General features: G+C 41.1%; 1 protein-coding gene across 1 annotated transcript in view; it reads left to right on the forward strand.

Moving 5' to 3' along the window:
• The first annotated feature begins 458 nt into the window (after positions 1-458).
• The window catches only part of SLC36A4 (solute carrier family 36 member 4), a 151047-nt gene continuing 127345 nt past the window's right edge, over positions 459-24160 (forward strand). The window contains exons 1-6 of the mRNA XM_089508259.1: positions 459-503; positions 18537-18657; positions 18919-19009; positions 20208-20296; positions 22337-22432; positions 23960-24044. Coding sequence (XP_089364385.1) covers positions 476-503; positions 18537-18657; positions 18919-19009; positions 20208-20296; positions 22337-22432; positions 23960-24044 — 510 coding nt within the window. The 5' untranslated portion in view covers positions 459-475. The remainder of the gene's footprint in view (positions 504-18536; positions 18658-18918; positions 19010-20207; positions 20297-22336; positions 22433-23959; positions 24045-24160) is intronic.

Raw genomic sequence — 24160 nt, forward strand, 5'->3', positions numbered from 1 at the left:
GGAGCCTTCTCAGTGTCAGTGCCAAAACAAACTACAGTTCCCAGGGTTCCCTAGCAACTGAGCCAGGTCTCAAACTGGATTATTTCTGCAATGTGTTTTGGGTCTTTTGTTAGCAGCCTTGTTCTGTTAGCTGCATTATTATTATTATTATCTTATTAATAAGATAATTAATAATAAAATAATAATATATCTTATTATTATCTGTTAGCTGCATTATTATTATTATTATTATTATTCCCCATAGCAACAGAAACAACTTCCGCGTCCTGTCTAGCCCTCGGTGGTAGGCTTCTCTATGGTACGCAAGGCCGGTCTAGCCCCTGGGAGGCTTCTCTATGGTACAACGACGACGAGGGAGAGAAAAGTTGAAAAGGGGCGGGAAGGTTCGGTTTGTCAGCTCGCGCATGCGCAGTGCGTCCGTCGCGACGTATTTGCTCCACATTGGCGGAAGGATAGGAACCATAGAGACACAGAGATGGAGCCGCCGGGAAGAGAGGAGCTAGGTATTACACTTTTGAATGGGGATGCGGGGAGGAACGCCAGGATGGATGGGGACAGGGAAGGACATGGAGGGCGGGGGGGATGACTAGTGAGCCATGGTGCTATTGTTGACTTGATTGGGTCTTTCTATGTCTTTCTATTTCCCCCCCGCAGGCATGGAATGGTTCGTTCCATCGCCCTCATCGCATCCAAGGAAGCGGGAGAAACCATTTCCCAAAGAGGGGTGTTTTTGAAAGGCAGCTTTGAATGGTGCTTTCTGGCTTGGCAGGTTGAACCTTCAATGCCTTCCCAGCTCCCTTCAAAAGGATTAGCAATACCAAGCCAACCTTTTTTTTTTCCTGGTTGCATCTGCACTGTAGCAATAATAATGATGATGATGATGCCCCCTTGACACCACTTTTAAGTGCTGTAGCTCCCAGCTTTTGGAATCCTGTGATATTTGCAGTTTTAATACTACTACTACTACTACTACTAATAAAATCTTTATTTTTTTTTATCCTGCTTCTCTTGTCAAAAGACAACTGAGGCGGCTTACAATTTTAAAAAGTACATACAAATGTAAGAGGTAGCCATTGCAGTTAAAGTAGTGTCAAACTGCATTATTGCTGGAGTGTGGATGCACCCAGGTTTTAAAGGCTGCCCTTTGTGAACAGTTCTTTTAAGGTTATCTCTTGCCCAGGCTTCTTGAATTTATTCCCCTAAATGACCCTTTGGCGCTGGGATGCTCCTGTCCTCCTTTGCCCAAGAGCCAAACCAAACCATATATATCCACCCTGAAATGGTTGTCCGTTAGTAACCCTGAGGGCAGGGAACCGTCTAATTAAAAATAATAATTGCAAGCCGCTCTGTTGGCCTTTAGGGCTGAAGGGAGGGGTATAAATACCATAATAAATAAAACAGTTCTTGTGTGCATAGAATTCCTCCGCTTAAAATGCATGGAAGTTTCCACTTGATCCACTGTCTAGTAAAGTTGTAGCTGGAATTTTAATTTTGGTGTCTGACTGAAGTTTGTTTATTTGTTTATCCCAACCCTCCCCCCAGTTTTGGTCCTTTTGAAAAAGTGGCATTTTAGCAATTTGGCAGTTTGATGGATAGATTCAGATCAAGCAGTGGAGGAAATGGGGCACTGAGGTACAGAAATTAGGCCATCTAAAGTGATGTGTAACTTACTGGCACTCTTCCATATGGACATTTCCACTGTGCAAGAACAGAGCTAGCAAAATTCAAAGACATAGCCGTGTTAGTCTGGGTTATCTGTATGCAAAAGGATTTTGTAGCATTTTTGAGACTAACTGCATCTAAGGAAGTAGACCAAGGGGCAAAACAGACCACCTCAAAGAAGTGGCTCTGCGCTGCCCCTTTCAGCGCCGGATTGGGCCTGTGGCAACTGCACCCTGCAGGCCCGATGCGTGCTTTGCTGGCCAAAAAAGGGCCGGCAAAATGCCGCTCTTTCTGAAAACAGCAAAAAAACACCCTTGTTGCGGTGGTGACAGCTTTTTGCCAATTCTTCAGCGCAGCACATCTAAACACTGCTGAAGAAGGGGCGTTACACTGCCTGCCATCTGGTTGGACGTGCATTGTGACACTGGCATCAGGGCAGCATCATGGCATGTAGCGTGAGGACACCACACCCCACTTTGTCCCAAGGTTGGCGTTAAACGCCGGTGTGTTTAGCCCCCAAGTCTACGAAAGCTTATGTTACAGCATCTTTCCCACAGTTAGTCTCAAACTTGCTACAAGAGCCTTTTGCATATAGAGGTAGGGAAAGTTATGATTTTGAACCTCAGCCTCCCAGAATCCCCTAGAATTAGGGTCATGGGGGATTTTGACTATGTGGACTGGAAGACTCTAGAGAGGTTGGGAGTCTAAACAGCGACTTTTCTAAGCTCCCTTGAACAGTGCTGTATATTGTGCATTGATTGCAATGTGAAAATGTTTTCATTTGAGTGGTTGCCACACCAGTTTTATGTACCCTTTCTTCACTTTGAATTAATCCATCTCCTAACTGAGGTGTTTTAACTTAAGATACTCTGAAATTCTGTGACTTTCCAGTAGCTTGAGGCAAGAAGGTGCTGCATACCATACTATAGCCACTATTATCATAGCTGCCCTCAACCTTTTTAATGTGGAAGTTAAAATATAGGGGTGAATATACAGTAAATTATATTTTTAATTTTCATATGATATAATTTTAAAGCTGTTATCTGTTTTTACCTTTGTAAGCTGCCTTGTGTCCCAGACTTGGAAAAAGGCAGGTTATAAATACTGTAAATAAGATGATGACAGTGATATAGGATTTATTTGCCATGAAACATTCATACAGTTGAGATGCTAATAATGCTGGGGGTTCTTTTACCTGGTCATTTAGTAGTGGATGGAGGGGGATGGTACTGGAATTCTACACAGGACTGACAATGACTAGAATGAAGGAAGCAAACATTGGGTAATCTTAACTTAGCCACATAAACAGCTGGGACAGTAAACGTCAAGAATATGTTCAGGTCTGTGCATGTATGGAGCAATTTTTCAAGATGTGTCTGTCTGTAAAGTTGCACAGTGACATGTGGTTGTAGTTTATGTGTATAGCATCTGCCTGCACAACACACCTGTGCATTTTGGGTCTAGAATCATAGAATCATAGAGTTGGAAGAGACCACAAGAGCTAGCCAGTCCACCCCTGCCATGCAGGAAATCACAATCAAAGCATCACCTTTGCAGGTGAGCTCCAACTGCTTTCCTCAAAGAGGACCAGCCCTCCCTTCAGCCACCATCTTGGGGGGGAGAGGCAGGCGAGCTCCACCAGGCCTGCCTGGAAGAAGCAGAGCCCTCCCTGCAGTCCTTCTGCCTTGGTCCAGGCCTCAGAGGGAGAGAAGAATGCTGGACCTGATCCCCTCCCCCTTCACCATTCCCTTCTCCTTTTGTGTCGTGTCTTTTAGATTGTAAGCCTGCGGGCAGGGAACTGTCTGGTTAAAAATAATAATAAATGTAAGCTGCCCTGATAGCCATTGGGGCTGAAGGGCGGGATATAAATACCTAAAATAAAAAAATCCCTGACAGATGGCCATCCAGCCTCTGTTTAAAGACCTCTAAGGAAGGAGACTCCACCAGTCTCCATTGGACAGTTCCACTGTCAAACAGTCCTTACTGTCAGGATGTTCCTCCTAATGTTGAGGTGAAATCTCTTTTCATTTAGCTGGCATCCATTGTTCCTGGTCCTGTTCTCTAGAGCAGCAGAAAACAAGCTTGCTCACTCCTGAATATGACATCCCTTCAGATATTTAAACAGGGCTATCATATCACCTCTTAACCTTCTCTTCTCCAGGCTAAACATCCGCAGCTTCCTGAGTCGTTCCTCATAGGACATGGTTTCCAGACCCTTCACCATTTTAGTTGCCCTCTTTAGGACATGCTCTAGTTTCTCAATCTATGTTACATAGATTTCTCAGTCTGTGTGGTTGGTTGCTCAGTGACATTCCATGATGTTTAGATGTTTACACAGAACAGAAGAAAATCCCAGAAATTTGACAGGACCAAGTATTCCTTGCCTAAGAAAACTCTATGAAATTCATGGGGCCATAAGAAGACAGGCGGATTGAAGGCACATATACAAACAATGCAGAACTGTGTTCTATTCAAACTTCATAAGAGGCACCAAACCTTGAACAAAACTTCACTGGAACTGAGAGATATCTGTATCCCTATGCCTCTTCTTGATCCCTAATCTTTGCCCTCATTTTTTTTCTTTTGTATTAAGTCTCTTATGCCATATGATCAAGTATGACATTACCTTAAATTGTAAACTGTTTGAGTGTATTGGCAAAAAGGTGGCTTATAAATTGGAGTGTTACCAGACAAACCCATTGAACACATTTGACCATCATTTTGAACAATGATTCCTGGCTCAGTGCACTAGAATGTGAATATGCAGATGGGGTTTGCAAGTAGACCATTAGGTCTTCCTTTGTTTCCTCATGTGGATGACCAGACAAAGCATGAGGAAGTAGCTGTGCACCTTAATTTAGGCTTATGGCCAGGCTTATCTCCAACAAGCCAGGATCATGTTAGCTTTAAACCAGGTTTGTACTTGGTTTACAAATCTTGGTTTGTTTAGTGCTCATTTAAACCTAATCTCAGATTTGGATGTAACATAAAACTATGTATTCCTGACTTAAAGTGTCATCGAAAGGAGATATGTGATGGCATAATTAGATTAAATATATTAAGCATAACTGGTACCGATGAGTATACTAAGGCGGGATACAGTCTGCCCAAAAGGGCGGTCTCCCGTCGCCCTAGTTTGCTGTGCGAGGGAGCCGCAGCGGACAAACCGCACGGCTCCCTTGCGCAGCAAAAAGAAGGCGCAAAGAGCTGTTGTGATGCAATGGTGCCCTTGCGGCGTCACAAGGGCGCCGAGACGTGCAGACGTTAGGTGTCCGTCATGTCAAAATGGCGGCGCCCATATGTACAGGGTGCCGCCATTTTGACGCCCTCGTCACGTGCGAGGGGCGAGGGGCGTCTGAAAGCGCCGTCCCTCGCATGTGACGACGGCGCCCCATAGGGCCCGTCTAGAGAGCGCCTAAAATTAAATTCCATTCAGCAGTGGTAGATACTTCTTAATGTATGGTGTGCTTTGACTCTTGCCCATCCAGAATCAATTTTAGTTCATTTCTTAAACTCTTGACGTACTTAGCTAGGCCATATGAATGAATGCATCGTGGAACATGCAGTTCTAAAGCAATTTAATTTATTAGCCTTAACAATGTTGATTGTTGTACTGTAGGTGCTCTTCATGTACTCAAGCTAATAAATAGGAGGCGATGAATTTCAGCTCTTCTGACATAACTTCTCTTCAGCTGACTGATCAAAAGACTGTCATGTGCTGAACATAAGTGCTTAGTTGCATAGTTCATGTCTCAAAAGAAGTCTGTTTTACTGAATCCAGGGTGTTTTGTAGCAGAAGTTTTTCTAAGAAATTTCTGAAAGTGTTTCCAGTTTACTGGAAAGTGAATGACTTCCTCGGGTGGGGAATGACTTTCTGGGATTATTTGGAAGATGCCTTGAGTCATAGCCTATGCCTAAACACATTAAGGGCACCAGACCTCATCTGATTTTGGAAGCTAAGCAAAGTCAGTCCTGGTTAGTACTTGGATGGGAACCCCTCAATGAATACCAAGTGCTGTTAGCTACAGTATATTTCAGAGGAAGGAATTGACAAAACCACCTCTTGAGTATTCCTTGCCTAAGAAAACCCCTATGGAATTCATGGGGTTGCTGTAAGTTGACAGATGACTTGAAGGCACGCTTGCACATACATTTGAGTCCTAGTAAAAGATGGAAAAGGTGGGATATAAATGAAACTAGTGTTGTTCTTGTACCTTCAAGTTGTTTTCAACTTATGGAGACCCTCCTTAAATTGGAAACAATAAGTAAGATCATGGGGTTTTCTTGGCAATATTTGGTCAGAGTGGGTTCGCCTTCCTCTGAGGCTGAGAGTAAGTGACTTGCCCAAGGTCACCCAGTAGGTTTCATGGCTTTATCTAGCATGTGGCACAAGAAGAGTCTGGCAGTGATTGAAAAAATAAGCTCTCTCTTTCTAGATTATTGAGCTAGCAGCCATGTTAGAAGTTAGGAAAGAATATGAGTCTTTTAATTGCCGCTCCTTGGGGGAGCTAGGAATGTTGATGGGAATATACTTTTGGAAAAGAGTGAATACAAGGGAGGTAAAGAGTTTCATCTCCCAGAGTGAGATTCAGAAGTTGGCAAAAGATGCCTCTTGAACAGTCAACAGCTATTAGTTGAAATAAGAATTGCAGAGTTTGAAAGAGATCATCCAGTCTAAACCCATAATATGCAGGAATACACAATCAAAACACTCTCATCCAACCTCTGTTTAAAAACCTTGCAAGAAGGAGACTCCATCACTCTCCAAGGTAGCATATTCCAATCTCGGACAGCTTTTATTGTTGGGATGTTCTTCCCAAAGCTTAGGTTTAATCTCTTTTCCTGTAGTTTGAAATAATTGCTCTGGGTCCTAGTCTCTGGAGCAGCAAGAGACAAGCTTGTTCCATTTCAGTATTTTCAAATATTTTAATATAACATTCATGTCACCTCTTCAACTTCTTTTCTCCAGGCTAAACATACTCAGTTTCCTAAGCGGTTCCTCATAGGACGTGGTTTCCAGCTCTGTGGCCATGATGTCTTCCACCTCAGCCAGATGAGAGTTGCTCATTCTTTGTTCTCTTACACTTTATCAACTCACAAAAAAACTGTGCAAAATTTTGAGAGTACAAGATTCGGAAATGTGCAAACTTGACAATTTTATTCTGAAGGAGGGGCCTTTTTGCTGTTTACATCTTTGACAAAATGTGATTCTTGGGGGAAAAGTCTCCCGTCTTCTGATCTGGGAGGCTTGTTGCTGAAATATTGGTGAAATCAATGGCTAAGCTTTCTCTAACTCCATTTAAGCTGAAAACACTGAAGCCTAAAACTCTAGGTTTACTTAAAATTGCTCACTCCCTCAGACAGCAAGAACACAAAGGGTAATTCATTGTTGTCTGACTTCGTTTCTGACTTATATAATAATTAATAATTTGTTTTATTTATATACCGCTATTCCAAAGATCATAGCGGTGAACATCAAGTAAGCTAATTAGCAAGTAAGCTAATTTGCCCCCAACAGTCTGGGTACTCATTTTAGCGACCTCGGAAGGATGCAAGCCTGAGTCGAGCTTGGGCCCTTTTGCTGGTCTTGAACTCGCAACCTTGTGGTTTCGAGTGAATGGCTGCAGTACAGGCATTTAACCACTGCGCCACCAGGGCTCCATATCACCAATATTTTGACAGAGGAAGAAGCACAGTTAACGAGAGATAAATACAGTCAGCCCTCTGTATCTACAGATTTTTTGTCCACGGATTCAAGCAACCATTGCTTGCAAATATATTAAACAAATATAAATTCCAAAAAGCAAACCTTGATTTTGCCATTTTACATGCACCATTTTATTATTCCATTGTATTTAATGGGACTTGAGCATCCACAGATTTTGGTATGCACAGGAGGGTCTTGGAACCAAACCCCAGCGGATACCAAGAGCCCACTGTATAAACAAATTGGCTTCCATAGAGATGTGTTCAAATGGGGAGAGAGGATGAGACCTTTCAGGAAAATGTTAATGGGGTAAGGGAGGTATTTGACTGAAGAAGAGACAGATGAAATATAGCTCTTGTAGGAAGGAATTCTTGAAATTTAGAAAGAATGGGCCTCTCCTTTTGTGTCGTGTCTTCTTAGATTGTAAGCCTGAGGGCAGGGAACCGTCTAAGTAAAAGATTGTATGTACAGCGCTGTGTAAATTTACAGCGCTTTAAAAATAAAAGTTAATAATAATAATAATAATAAGTATTTTTTTTTAAAAAAAGCAGGAGCCACATTATGGTGGATGGCTGATGATTAGATAAATATTTATTATGCTCACAGACCACTATAAACTGACAATAAAATTTAAGAAAATATCTTCACTGTCGTCAATTAACTGTTAATAATTGCATCTTAAATAATGTGTATAGTTCATATTTCTTATCAGTAAATAGTTATTGTTAACCTCAGTAGTTAAAGAATATATTTCCAATAGCATTGCCCTATTCCTTCTGCTCATTTACTTTTAAATGTGTGCATCTCTGAAATAGCTTATGGCAATTTTTCATTGTTAAATAACTGGTTTAGCAAGTGAGTCTACTTCTTAATCTGGTCCACGTGTTGAACCAGTTGTAGCACTTAGGTCAATAATATAGACAAACAAATGTCTGTATCCTTTCCTCTTAGGGTAGGGTTTGGAGCCACCTTCATGATGGAGTTCATTTGGCTTGTCTCATTTGCAGGATCTTTCATATCTGATTTTTCTTCCTATCTAGTAACCAAGTGATGATAGAATAAATGCACACCCTTTATTTTCTAAGATTTTCTGCCAAAGAGCAAAACGTTGTTATTATTATTATTATTATTATTATTATTATTATTATTAAGCTTTATTTATATAGCGCTGTAAATTTACACAGCACTGTACATACAATCTTTTAATTAGACGGTTCCCTGCCCTCAGGCTTACAATCTAAGAAGTGGCAAAAGCAGAGCCTGTAGACCTTACCAGTCCCCCAACCCCTGTCCATGATTTTTAATTTTTGTGTGAAAACTGCACAGAAAACCTCCAAAATACATGATACTACCCCATCCTCCCAACTCCCATAGAACCCACACCATCTCCAAATACCTTTGATTTTGTCACAGTCCCTCTCAAAATGACAGCAAGACATGACACAAAGTCACTCTGATTCCCATTTTTAAAGGGGGTAGTGGTGCAGTAATGTTCTTAATCCCTTTGGTTTTGGTAAAAACAGGCACACTCCTTTATGCGTATGCTGTGCTGCAGTCCCTAAAACATTGGACCCGAGGTATGAATGCTAAGTGTTGAGTCTCATAGTCTAAGCAATGGCCTATGGTTTGGTACCACTTCCTTCTTGCAGGGTGTTGAATAATGTTTCACTGGTGCAGGACTGCAAATCTCCATATGACAAATGCACAGCTGTTTTCAGAAAATTAAATGCCCCAAACAGATGTCTTTTGTTGAACATACTTCTGCTGGTTTGAGTTTGCTTCTTGTCGAATGATAGTTGTGAAAGAGTGCAGCAATGGTTGGAGCTCACTAGGGCTGGCAGAGGTAGGGCCATCCATATATCTGGATTACTATCCAACTTGCTCCTTTAAAAGGTTGAAGTTAACCTATCAATGCATTATAGTTAACTAAATAAGGTAATAGTGTCCTAGCTTGGTTGAAAAGGGCTGGGTGCAGTCACACTTTGGGGATACTTGGCATAGCTGTTGTTGTTGTTGTTGTTGTGTGCCTTCAAGTCATTTCTGACTTGTGACAACCCTAAGGCGACCTTATAATGGGGTTTTCTTAGCATGATTTCTTCAGAGGAGGTTTGCCAGTGCCTTCCCTTGAGGTGGAGAGCATGTGATTTGTCCAAGATTACTCAGTGAGTTTTGTGGCCAACTGGGAACATGTACCCTGGTCTCCAGAGTTGTAATCCAACACTCAAACCACAGTTTAGCAGTAGTACATGTGAAAAGAACTTTTGGGATTATTGTTGATCATAAGCTGCACATGGCCCAGTAGTGTGATGTTGCAGCAAAAAAGGTAAATCATGTTTTAGTTTGCATTAATAGAACCATAGTTACCAAAACCAGAAAAGCAATCATCTTGTTATATTCTGGCTTCATCTAAACTACTGCATTCAGTTCTGGGCACCTCATTTTAGGAAGGATGTAGACAAGTTGGAGCAGGTTCAGGCAACAAGGATGATAAAAGGTATGGGGAACAAAATATATGAGGAATGGTTGATGGAGCTGGAGATGTGCAGCTTGGTGAAGATAAGACTGATAGTACTCTTTAAATGCCTCAAGGGCTGTCACAGAGAGAAAGGGGCAGGCCTATTCTCTGCTGCCCAGAAGGTAGGTCCAGGTTTTAAGTTACAGGATGGTAGATTTTGACTGAACATTAGAAAGAACATCTTGACAGTAAGAGCTATTTAACAGTGGAACGAATGACCTACAGAAATGGTGGGATCTCTTTCTCGGGATGTCTTCAAAAAGAGGCTAGACAGTTACCTGCTGGGAATGCTGTAGCTCAGTGATTCCCAACCTTAGTCCTCTAAGTTTTTTGGACTTCAGCTTCCAGAATCCCCAGCCAGTTTGGACAACTGTCAGGAATTCTTGCAGCCAAAGACCAAAACATCTGGAGGATCAAAGTTTGGGAACCACTTTTGTAGCTTGATGTCCTACAGTGAATGGAAGGTTGCACTTGATGGCGCATGAAGCCCCTTCCAACTCTATGACTCTCTCTTGTTGTGAATACAAACCATTCACGAATGTGTAACTAGGTCAGTGTTTCCCAAACGTTGATCCTCCAGATGTTTTGTTCTCCAGGTCCGAGAATTCCTGATTGTTGGCCCAACTGGCTAGGGCTTCTGAGAGCTGGAGTCCAAAACACCTGGAGGACTAAAGTTTGGGCAACACTGCTTTAAGTTATGCTTTTGTAACTAACCTAGTAAATCCTGACCAAGAGATGCCTCTAATTTATAAGTGCAAATATAGGTTGCCCTGGGAGAAATGTATATATTATGTAAAACATTTAAAATTGTATGTCTCATTACAATAATTGAAGTGACAGATCTGTGCCACCTACAGCTGATTTGACCTAGTAGATGGATGGTTAGCCTCTGGACTTAGTCCAAATCGTGGGTCACGATTTTCAGAATTAGAGGCTTAGGGTTGCTCGACTGAAAACGAGAGAAGGGCCCCTATGGCCATCAGTGGTTGTGTTGAAGAGGGAATTTCAGCAGGCATTGCTGGTCACACAACCAGGTAACAAGGTACACTTGCTGACATTCTCTCTTCTGTACAATCATTGAAGGTATGTAGGCGGTATCTCTAGATTTCCCTTTGGCAACCCTAGAAGCAGTAGCATCACTAGGATTGGTGTCACCCGGTGCGGTAATTCAAGATATCACCCTCCACCTTGACCTCCTCCTTTATCATACCATACAGTATCGTTAGAGATGTTTTTGTACTAATGTTACTCATAAATTGTAATTCGTGTACATCATTTAATGTAATGGTAATAGTTGTGATATAAACAACAAGCAAAATTTAAAATATTTTTTTAAATTACAATATCATGCATAGAGCCTAAATTGTAAATAATAACAATTAATAATAATTTCTTACTTGTCTCTTACATAGGCTCGAGGAGGGGTAAACATAGATTAAAACACACAAAACCATTAAAACACATTAAGTTAAAACACACAGGACACATTAAAATAATCCAACATAAAATATAAAATAACCTAATTTTAAATTCATAGTTTAAAACTGACTGGGAAGGCATAATTTCATGTGTTTAAAGTGGTAAGATTTGATGTTATTTTTAAAGAAACTTTGGCGGGTTACAGACTGCCAAAAAGCGGCGGTCTGCCGCCGCCGGCGGTTGCAGCATCCGGGAAGCACAGCAGCCAAACGGCGCAGTTCCCAGACGCTGCAAAGAAGGAGCACGAAAATCTGGAAGAGACGTTGCAAGTGCCGAGGTGTGCACTCGTGGCGTCATTTCTGTGGTGCGATGTGCGGACGCAGTGTGTCCGCTACGTCAAGATGGCGGCGGCCGTGTGGAACGGCCGCCGCCATTTTGTATGGACTCAGTCCGTACTAGGGTTAGGGGCATCTGGAAGAGACGCCCCTTTCTAACCCTAGTACGGACTGAGTCCCTGCTAGGGTGCCCGTTTGTAACGGGCCTTTTAAAACTTTATTTAAATTAAAAATTGTAAAAAAATAAAATAAACCTGGGGCCTCTCCTTTCTCATCACACTGAACCTCACCCCAATCATACCATCTCTTCAGTGTTTTAAAGGGATGCAGGTGAACACAGCCTGTTTCTGCCATAAGGCAGATGTTTGGGGAGCAATGGTGACACTTCCCTGCACTGCTTAATGATGCCTCTGTTTAGCAGTGATCCAGAAGCTGACTTCACTTCCTATTGAAAGTAAGGCTTCTCCTAGATCTAAAATTACTTGCCCCCTCCAAACATGGCAGAATGTGACAGCATTTTGGAGTAACTATTCTGGATTTTTTTGGGGGGGGGCGGCATGGGGTGGTACCCTAATGCTAAGCTGACCTCTTAAACCCTGGTAGCTGTCTATTCCTGAATTATTTGGCTGAGCTTTTGCCAGTCATTTTGTCCCAGTGATTCCCAAACTTTGATCCTCCAGATATTTTTGACTTTGGCTCCCAGATTGTTGGCCAAACTGGCTGGGGCTTCTGGGAGCTGAAGAACAAAACATCCAGAGCACCAAAGTTTGGGAACCACTGTGCTAGCCCAATTTAAGACATAGACTTTTCGTGAGAATAAAGTACAGAGGAGGAGAGCTGTGTTTGTCCCTTTGAACTTATTAGAAGAAAACTGGGATACAAATGTAACAAGTAAGTAATTAAAAATACTGGAGGACCTGGAAATTCCTAGCGAGGAGTTCTCTTAGGTAAAAAGAATAACATTTTTTAATTTGCAGTTTTTCCCAGCAAATGTGGAGGGACCACTGTAATTATTTTATTTCGCAACAGGTGTTCTGTGTATTTTTTTACCCCAAATTATAATGTTTTTGCTTTTAATATGTTACTTGCATACTGCACTGCCACATGATATACTTTCCAACTACCCTGATTTGGCAGAGACAGTCCTTCTTAATTCTCTGTTGTCTCATGTTTTCAACTGCTTTTAAAATGTCCCAGTTCCTCTCTTCCTCTCCCACTTTCCCCCTTTATCCTCAGTTTACTTCTGTTACTGTAGAATGAGTTTGAAATGCAAATGTTCACACTCAATTAATTCAGTAGTGGAGAGTTGAGGGATGGAATCATGCCCAGTAGGCACAGACGAAAGCAAAGCGCTACATCCTCTCTTAGCTTGGGTGTCCTTCCTCCTTAATAACTTTTGTCGTCTTAACCATACTCTGATGTTGCCTGGCCACATATGTTCTGATTTTCATCTGTGAAACATTGGAGGGTATGGGATGAAGGCCAGCGACATCAAGAGACTGGAGTTTGTCATGTGTTGTTGGCTGTTTCTGCAGACAGGACATTCAAAGTTGCTTTTAATTTGAGAACAAATCGATCATGTAGGTTGTAACTGAAATTGCTCTATAGGACAGTTGTGTACTTGAGGAGAACCAGCAGTACTTTAGGAGAATCAGCAGTAAGACAAACTCAGACATGATGTAGCATAACATGCTTTGTGTGAAATACAGGCTTTGCTTTTTTATTTGTAAGGGGTGGAATCTTATTTTTGAAGATATAGGAATCACATCACAAATATATGAAGGCTAATGGAGTGCAGCAGGGAGTTCCAAAAGAAAATCAGCATGTACTTTATAGACTATAGCATAGCCTTTGACTGCATAGATCATGAAAGGCTATGGAATGCCCTTAAAGACATGGGAGTACCAACACATCTGATAGTCCTGATGAGGGATCTGTACTCAGGACAAGAGGCTACTGTCAGGAGAGAACACGGAGAAACAAAATGGTTCACAATTGGCAAAGGAGTCAGACAAGACTGCATCCTGTCACCCTACTTATTCAACTTACATGCAGAACATATTATAAGGAAAGCAGGCTTGGACACGGAAGAGGGAGGGGTGAAAATAGGAGGAAGAATTATCAATAATCTGAGATCTGCTGATGGCACCATAATACTAGCAGAAAACCTCACAGACCTGTAACAACTACAGTGCGCCTGCGCCATGCGTGGATGCATTTTACGTGGCTTCTGGTTTATGCAGAAGCCACTTGGGGAGGGAAACAATGGTGTGTGCGCCTGTGGTGTGTGTGCACCACTCTGCCACATGCATGCACCCCATTATTTCCTTTGGGGCTCGAGCATAGGCAGATTTCCCCTTATGTGGGGGGATCCGGAATGGATCCCCCGTAAGGAGAGGGCCCACTGTACTAAGGAAGATCAAAGAAGAAAGTGCAAAGGCAGGCTTACTGTTCAACATAAAGATAACAAAAATAATGACCACAGAGAACTTACACACATTCAAACTAGACAATGAGGAAATAGAAATAGTAAATTAATTCTCATATTTGGGATAAAACATTGATTGGAATGGGGACTGGAACCAGGAAATCAGAAGAAGATTAAGAATGGGGAGAGCAGCTATGAAAGAACTAGAAAAGATCCTAAAATGAAAAGACAAACAACTCAGCACAAAAGTCAGAATCATACGAGCCATTGTATTCCCTATTGCCATGTATGAATGTGAAAGCTGGATAGTTAAGCAAGAAGATAGAAGGAAAATAAACTCATTTGAGATGTGGTGTTGGAGAAGAGTGCTGAGGATTCCATGGACAGCCAAAAAGACAAACAAATGGGTCCTGGAGCAGATCAAGCCAGAAATCTCCCTAGAAGCCAAGATGACAACACTTAGACTGTCATGCTTTGGACACATCATGAGAAGGCACGAATTGTTGGAAAAACCAATAATGTTGAGAAAGGTAGAAGGAAGTAGAAAGAGAGGAAGGCCACATGCTAGATGGATGGATTTTATTAAAGAGACCACAAATATGAGTTTGCAAGAGTTGGGCAGAGCAGTAAAGAACAGAGGGACCTGGGGATGTCTCATCAGCAGGGTTGCCATGGTTCGGGATCGACGTGAAGGCAGTTAAGAACAGCAAAAAAGGGCCCTAAGATCCCATTTTTTAAACATCTTTTTAAAAGTAAAAACACCCCTTTATGCCTCCTGTGGCACATGGCAAAACTTTTGTCATGTTTTTGATCTCCTTGTCAGTCTACACCAAAATCCTTGGATTCTCAAGTCCCATTAAATACAGTGACATAGCAAAATGATGCCCTTATATATAATGGCAAAATCAAGGTTTGCTTTTATATTATTTTTTGAATATTTTGGAATATTTTTAAGCTGTGGATGCTTGAATTCGTGGATAAAGAATCCATGGATGCAAGGGCCAACTTTACCTTTCTTTGGGTTATGCAAGGACAGGCTCAGTCTTCCAGAGAGAGTGTAGGTACCATTGCTAAAGTGTTCTTCAAGACTGGAGCCTTAAAAAAAAGAACCTTGTTAAATGTAAGGCCAAATTAATTTATTTAATCATTACATTGATTACAGTCTTCCACATAGTTCGAGGCAGAGTGCTCTCCTCTTCAGCATTTCACCCCCACAAGAAGCCTGTGAGATGGGTTAGGCTGAAGGAGGAAAAGGAAAGAGACTGGTCCAAGGTCACCTAGTCAGTTTCATGGCTTAGCAGGGACATGAGCATGGATCCAGTTCAGTGTCTGAATCCGATAACACACTGATCCCCCAAATTCCTTTGGACTCCATCACCTGACCCATCTGCCCTGGTTCCTCCCTCCAACCTGAGCGAGGAATTACCTGTACATGACCTGAGTCATCACCTGAGCCCTATGGTTACCAAAGACTGGTAACCATAGGAGCAACACTTCACCTAGGTCTCCATCCTAGAAAGATTCCAAAGCATTTGTTTCCTATTATAGTCACCCAATTAGGATGTGGCATTCAGAGGGACCTATGGGGGAAATCCTCAGTCCTATTTGAAACTGGATTGTATTTTGAGAGCTTTCAGCGATGGAGCTGAAATATTACTGCGAAGTTATGTGTGATGTTAGGCAGGTATGGAGACCAATATAATATTGGTATTATATTTATTTACTCTATTGCCTACCTTTCGAGAATTGGGCAAAAGAAATTTGTTGTTGTTGTTGTTGTTGTTGTTGTTGTTGTGTGTCTTCAAGTCATTTCTGACTTATGGCAACCCTAAAGTGAACCTCTCATAGGCTTTTCCTGGCAATATTTGTTCAGGGGAGGTTTACCATTGCCTTCTCCTGAGTCTGAAAACTTGTGAAATGCCCAAGGTTGCCCAGTGGATTTCATGCCCAAGCTGGGAATTGAGCCTTGGTTTCCAGAGTTGTAATCCAGCATTCAAAGCACTACACCATGCTGGCTTTAGATAGAAGCTATCCTAGTTGCCAGTTGCTTTCCATACAGAATTCAAGGTGTAGGTTTTCACTTTTACTGTTCTAAATGGGGCCAGGCTATTCAGTGGTTCTGAACTATTCATATCTCATAAATAGAAACAAAAATAGTTCCTTCAGTGGTGAAAAATTGTATTATTACTATCTATAATATACACTTGAGGGCCAATATGGTGTAGTAATTTTAGCAACAGAATATGATTCTGGAAATCAGATTTTGATTCCTTGCTTGGCCCACTGAGTGATCTTGGGCAAGTCACACACTCTCAGACCCTGAAAATCCCACAGTCCCCAAATAGGTTTAGCTTAGGGTATCTTGGAAGCAACTTGAAGGGACACAACAACAAACAATGTGCATTTAACATAAATTTTATTACTGCGGTAACTGCAAAACACAAAGAATATAAATTACAAACTGCAGTAATATTATTGGAAACAATTACTATGACTAAAATTTGTTTTCCCCACATAGACTAGCTGTATATCACACTACTGGTACATAGCTTTTATTAGCTAAAATATTTACGGTATATCCTGCCCTGTATCATGGGATCTCAGGGTGGTGTACAAACAGAATATACGTAAATAATAAAAACAATATTTAGTTTGTCAAAATTATTTTATTGTTGTAGATTTTAAGTTGATTTAAACATATTATAAAATTTAACAAGTAAACACGTTAAAACAGCTTTGAAAAGTAAAAACACTTTAAAACCATATGCTAGTGCATTTGGAAACAATTACGGTAAGCCACAAATGCTTTAATGACAATCTATGTTTGTGAAGTATGTGAAGTAGGCCAAAACAGCTTGTCTCTGGAAGGTTACTGAACCTGGTGTAGCTTTAACTTTACAACCTCAGACAAAAGATATCTGGGTTTCCGGATGTCCTTAGACTGCAACTCCTATTAGTTTCAGCCAGCATCGCCAACAGTGAGAGTTTATGGGAAGTGCAAATCAACAAGCCCCACATTTCTCACAACAGCTTTAAACTGAGGTGGTCAGAGTTTATCCATAGGGTCACATGCCATCTTCCAAGGTTGTTTTTGTAGACCGTGACTGCGCTATAATCTCCAGATTAGAATCATAGAGTTGGAAGAAACCTCAAGGGACATCCAGTCCAACCCCCTGCCATGCAGGTAATCTCAATCAAAGCATCCCCGATAGATGGCTATCGAGCCTCTGTTTAAAGACCTCCAAGGAGGGAGACTCCACCACTCTCCAAGGGCATGTGTTCCACTGTCAAACAGCCCTTACTGTCAGGAAGTTCCTCCTAATGTTGAGGTGGAATCTCTTTTCCTGGAGCTTGCATCCATTGCTCCAGGTCCTGTTCTCTAGAGCAGCAGAAAACAAGCTTGCTCCCTCTTCAATATGACATCCCTTCAAGTATTTAAACAGGGCTATCATATCACCTCTTAACCTTCTTTTCTCCAGGCTAAACATCCCCAGCTCCCTAAGTCGTTCCTCATAGGGCATGGTTTCCAGACCCTTCACCATTTTAGTCTCCCTCCTTTGGACACGCTCCAGTTTCTCAATGTCCTTTTTGAATTGTGGTGCCCAGAACTGGACACAATATTCCAGGTGGGGCCTGACCAAAGCAGAATACAGTGGCACTATTACTTCTCTTGATCTAGACACTATACTTTTATTGATGCAGCCTAAAATAGCATTGGCCTTTTTAGCTGCCGCATCTCACTGTTGACTCATGTTCAACTTGTGGTCTACTTGGACTCCTAGATCCCTTTCACACGTAGTTTCATTCAGCCAGGTGTCCCCCATCCTATATCTGTGCATTTTATTTTTCCGCCCTAAGTGCAGTACCTTACATTTCTCCTTGTTGAATTTCATTTTGTTAGCTTTGGCCCAGCTTTCAAGTCTATTCAGGTCATTTTGAATTTTGATCATGTCCTCTGGAGTATTAGCTATTCCTCCTAATTTGCTGTCATCTGTAAATTTGATAAGCATGCTCCCAATTCTGTCATCCAGGTCATTGATAAAGATGTTGAATAACACTGGCCCCAGGACAGAGCCCTGTGGGACTCCACTGGTCACTTCTCTCCAGGATGAAAAGGTGCCATTGTTGAGCACCCTTTGGGTTCGGCCGGTCAACCAGTTACAAATACATGTAACAGTTACTTTGTCTAGCCCACATTTCACTAGCTTGTTTGCAAGAATGTCATAGGGAACCCTGTCAAAGGTTTTCTTTGCTTCCATGGGTCCTTTGACACTACACAATTATAGCACTAGGATTTCACTATAACTGCATCCTATACATCCTGGGGATCCCTAAGGTTTGTATGTTTGATGAGACATGACAACAAGAGGTCTGGTAAGATAAATTACCTGATGATGGCAGAACATCTTGGGAGCTATTAGTGCTGTTTATTTAATAAATGTAAAGTGACATGAATATGTTTTCTAACAGATCTGGAAGTAATGAAGCCTTTAATAGAAGAAGAACAGTATTCAGAGAGTGATGATGAAAATAAAAGTGAATTGCTGCCAGCCGAGAAGAAATATCATCTTGAAGATCAAGAGGGCATTACGTATGTATTGAATTCCCACTTCAAAAAAAGAAATTTTAAAGTAACCTTCTCCTGGAAAAGTTAAATTTTGAGACTGGTTGGGGAAAGGATTCTGGGATCTGTGGTCCAAAAAAGAAACTTTTCCAAGCTCTGTTCTTGGGGTTGCTGGTTCCTTAGTGTCCTCTCATCTTCTGTCCCTGGGAAGTTTGTGTTCCAGCAGTTTTGCCATTATGCCAGTATACCAATGCTATTATGTGTTTTTTTTCTTCTCTAAATGCCTAGGTTTATCCAAACACTCACACATCTCTTGAAAGGAAACATTGGAACTGGACTTCTAGGGCTTCCACTCGCAATAAAAAATGCAGGCCTTGTGGTAAGTGATAGTCCATTCCAAGTTAGTAGAAGGGGAACAATCCACTTAGCTTTTACTATACTATGTTAGGAGACATCTGACAACTCACAGTTCACATACTGCTTAAAACATTTTTTACAGCTGTCAAGCAAAGTTTGGAAATGTTGTCTTTATGGACCATAGCCCCAAGGCAATGCTGTTTTTTCGGGATTGTGATCCAAACCATAACTTTTCCAAGCTGTGAATGTAATGCAGCAGTTGACAAAGTGTGGCCCTCACTGTTTTTGTGACCCTGTGGCCTATATGTCTGTGTGTGTTATTGTAAAACCATTTTTTGCCCTCAAATGTACCACAGTGTTCACTAGGGGACATGGAAGCATTTCCCTTAAATTTTTGCCCCCAGGGCCAATATAGCTTCAGGAGAGGCATTTAAAAAAAACAAAACAGGAAGTGACCTCCATTCACTCCTGGTTAAAAAGGCCCCTTCCAAACCTAAAATGGTATGGGAAGGGGGCACAGCTAAAACACAGTGGAAATAACTCCCATGCTGCTTAGAAGGCATATGGAACCATTACCATTTTTGGGATGTGTGTGTAATGGGGAAGGTGCCCTCCAAGGTGCTGATACAGCTGCTGCCTTCCACAGTTGCCCACCCCTGCTGTAAAGTTCAGAAACTTAACCTTTAATAATTACTTATTTTATAAAATAATATGAAAGTTTAGATATTCACACACAACTATATTCAGTCCCCAGTACCAGTTTGAGACTGCCAGAGAAAAGTAGCCTTAAACATGGCAGCTGTGTATCCTACAGACTGTATGTAGCTACTGATGGCCTTGTGTGTGGCCCCTGGGCAATTTCTGAGTCTTCCTGGACCCCCCAATATAAAGAAATAGATATATTTAAGGGGAAGGATAAAAAAAATGGAAAGTTGTATCTGCAGTAGTACCAATTCTCAATTTAAATACAGTTTCATCACTATCCCCCTTTTAAAGGTCACCAAACTGAATTTTTAGAAAAATGTTCCTTGTGTTAGTATGGCCCAGGGATGGAAAATGGGGTGTTTGTGATACCCAGACCCTTTATAATTGCCTGCTCCTGCCTTAAACTAAGGTAGCAATTTCTCTTTAGCTTTCAGGGATGGTATGGGATAGGTACTGTAAGTTCACTTTGTCAAATTCCTGTTATTAATGTTGTCCATCTTCCCCCTTTGTTCCAGCTTGGACCAATCAGTCTTGTGTTTATTGGAATTGTATCAATTCACTGCATGCACATTTTGGTGCGCTGTAGCCAGTATTTTTCTCAGAAGTAAGTATGAAAAGAATTCATGATTTTTAGGGCCTGAGTGCAACCTTGTAAACATGACCACAAAGGCTACTCAAATGAAAATAACAATAAAACAACAACAAAAAGTAATACTTTGTATAGCTATACTATATCAGAGCCAGCATGGTGTAGTAGTTTGAGTATTGGACTGTGACTCTGAGATCACAGTTCAAGTCCCTGCTTGAGTACAAAAACCAACTGGGTGACCTTGGGCAAGTTACATTCCCTCTCAGCCTTAGAGAAAGGCAATGACAAACCCCCTTCAAACTTGCCAAGAAACCCCTATGATAGGTTGCTTTAGGGGGACCATAAGTAAAAAAAAAATGACTTGGAGACACACAACAACAAATAACACACACACACACATATATATAGAGAGTTGTACTCCACATTTCCATGCTAGCTAAATTACAAGCTCCAGTATTCCATAAGATGCAACCATGGCTGTTAAAGTGGTGTCAAAGTGCTATAATTGTGTCACATGATAGGGCCCTAATTCTAGCATTTTTCATCTCTGGAAGGAGGTACTTTTGTGAGGATTGAATGGAAGCTCAGCATACATGGGTGTACCTTGGTGAGGCTGGCAAGTGACATAATTGCTTCTGTGAATCAAAATTTCCCTCTGCCTTGGCTTGTGTACCCTGACACTATACCTCTGGTTTTGGAGGAAGTGATTTCTCCTCCTACTTCAGTGAACAGAGAAACCAAGCATTCTGGTGATGCTGGAACGGAATAATTTGTCTCTCCTCATCCAGGCTGCTCCTGCTTGCATGGAATTTCTAGTCCCCAAGTGACATGTTAAATACAGGGATCCTTCAACATAGTGAATTCCCAAACATGAATTTGTAAGTCTGTAGTGGTGTAGTTATAAGCCAGCATGGTGTAGTGGTTTGGGCATTGGACTATGACTCCGAGACCAGGGTTCAAATCCCAGCCCAACCATGGAAACCCACTGGGTGAGTCACATTTGGACAAGTCACATTTTTTCAGTCTCAGAGGATGGGAAAACCAATCCTCCTCTGAAAAAACTTGCCAAGAAATCCCCATGATAGGTTTGCATTAGAATCACCATAAGTTGGAAACTACTTGAAGGCACGCAACAACAACAGTAGTGTTGTGGTTGGAGTGTTGGACTGTGACTCTGAAGGCCAGGGTTTAATTCCTTGTGCAGTCATGAAACTTACTGGGTGACCTCGGGCAAGTCCCATGATCTCAGCCTCAGGGGAAGACATTGGCAAACCTCCTGTGAACAAATCTTGTCAAGAAACCCCCATGATATTTGCCTTAGGGTTGCCATGTGTCAGAAACAACTTGAAGGCACACAACAACAAACTTCCATTTATTGTATATACCATTAACCAAAATTCTCTGTATTCTCTCCCTGATGATTATTTGAAGATCTAGAAAAGTACATTCTCTTTTTGCTATGTTCTTTTGAGTGTTTTAAAGACTTCTTTCTTAGAAGTGGCATTTCTTAAAAAAGAAGAAAACATGTAGTAAATTCCTGCCATCTTTCCATTCCCAGATAGAAGTTTTTAATTATATTTCAGAAAAGTCAGCGGGATGTAGTGGCTATTGAACTGAGACTTGGCAAATCCAAGGTTCTAGTCCCTGATGAACAATGAAACTCACTTGTTGACCTTAGGCAAGCCTGATTTACACAACTGGCTTGTTGTGAACTAAAGAGGAGAGGAAAAGAGCCATATATGCCTCCTTTGGAAGAAAGGCAGGGTATAAATCTAATAAATAAGTAAACATATTTCTAGGTTTTGTTTTGTTTTTGTAGTCTTCCTGATTGTGGAAGGAGTGTTATATCTACTTTAGACACTTTCTTAATATATGTTAATATATAATAAAAGAGCCATATATGCCCACTTTCCATAGTTTCTGAATTTCAAATATTTGTATGCTTACGCTGCTTTGTGGGATTTTTTAAGCACGGCAAAATCCATTCTGCTAGCTTTCATCTTCTTCATTAATCCTAGATGTAAAAGTAATTATTTTTCCCCTCATACTTTTTAGGTTGAAAAAGACACCCTTAGGATATAGTGACACGGTTAGTAATGCAATGGAAGTTGGACCTTTTGACTCACTGCAAAAACGAGCATATTGGGGAAGGTAAGCTTACTTCGGTATTAACTCAGTTACCTGTAATACAAAATAAATAAAAAATAAATAGTATCAACGTGGTGGTTGAGTTCTTCGCATTTAAAAAAAAATATTGCCAGCTCTTTGTTCACAAAAGAGAAATTTTGCATGTTTTCTGTGCTACGGGTAGCCTAGAGCTATGAAAATAAATGACAGGCAAATTTATTTGAGTTAATAAACTCTGAATGATAACTTTATTCAGCATTGACCTTAGTTGCAAAAATCTGAACATCTTTGATCTGTCCCACTTACAAGATAGTGCAGGCAGAATAGTAGTAGTAATTGATGAAAAGACATATTCTACTAGATTTCTTGTGGGTGGGTACTGTGGGTTCAAGATAGACATAGGAAGTGTATTCACAAATTTTCTCATTCTTAGCCACAAATATTGTCCTGACAGAAGATTCCAGTTGAAGAAATGGTAATTGCATGAGATTTTTTGCACCTGTGCAAGAATGAATGGCCGGTGGCTTTTTGTTTCTTGTTTTTATTGTTTTGTACAAAATTCATTGGCCTGAATTTTGTTGCTAGTCCTACCTAGAGTAGACCCATTAAATCCAGGCTGTCTGCTGAGTTTTGTTTGCAGCTCATATGCTGTTCTTCAAAGAAAAAAATTCCTTTGGTGACAGGCAAGTTCTCTCTACATTCATCGTCCCTTGAGGATGCCCCAGTCAAGTGGTCATGCATGCCTGAATCTGTCTGACACCCAAAACACACGGCAGAAATAATCTAGTTTGAGACCACTTTAACTGCCATGGTTCAATGCTAGGAAATTCTGGGAACTGTAGTTTTGTGAGACATTTAGCCTTTGGCACTGTAAACGATAATTCCCAGGATTCCCTAGCACTAAGCTAGGGCAGTTAAAAGTGGTCTCAAGCGGGATTATTTTTTCAGTGTGTTTTGGACCTGAGACTGCATTAGACACCTGGTCTCTTTGGCCAAGAGCACTAATGTATTTTAAATAATATTCCAAGAGATAGACATGCTAGTCTGTTTTAGTGTGAAAAGACAAAAAGGCATCTAGTAGCACCTTTGAGACTTGGAATAAGAAAGTTCTTGCATAAGCTTTTGTGGACTGAGTACATGAAAGCTTACCTTAACATTTCTGCTCCCCACTTAGTCTCAAAGATGCTACTAGATTCCTATGTCCTTCTATGTTTAGCTAATGTGAAATACATTTAATACTTATTTTAAGGGAAATGAGCCCCATCCTCCATTGGGGGGGGGGGGGAGGTGCTGCCAAACTGGACCTCCTTGTGTGTCTATCTTTTAAAGATTTCATCTCACACTTGAATGATTTTTGGTGTATTGTCTAGTCAGTGTATGTGCTTTAGAAAAAAGACAGTGAATGGCTTGTCTCACCGAAAGAGCTTCACTGGAATGATCTGGCTTCTTCAATGCATTTGATGTGTATTCAGAATTACTGCCTTTCAACAAATCAAACATCGACTCATTGAAATGATTTTTCCCCCTCTCTCCTCCTTTGTCTCTTCACAGGTATATTGTTGACTTCTTCCTTGTGATTACCCAGTTGGGCTTTTGTAGCGTGTATATTGTGTTCTTGGCAGAAAATGTCAAACATGTAAGTTAAAAAAAATATCCTGTTAGGAAATGAATATTCTCTGTGCACAGTATTTTTGCAGTTCATTTCTTTAGATCAGGGCAACACATGTGGGCACAGAGGGATTGAAACCCTTT

Source organism: Sceloporus occidentalis, unplaced genomic scaffold, assembly GCF_023333645.1.
Source record: "Sceloporus occidentalis isolate IW3139 unplaced genomic scaffold, rSceOcc1.0.p SCAF_2, whole genome shotgun sequence".
NCBI lineage: Eukaryota > Metazoa > Chordata > Lepidosauria > Squamata > Phrynosomatidae > Sceloporus > Sceloporus occidentalis.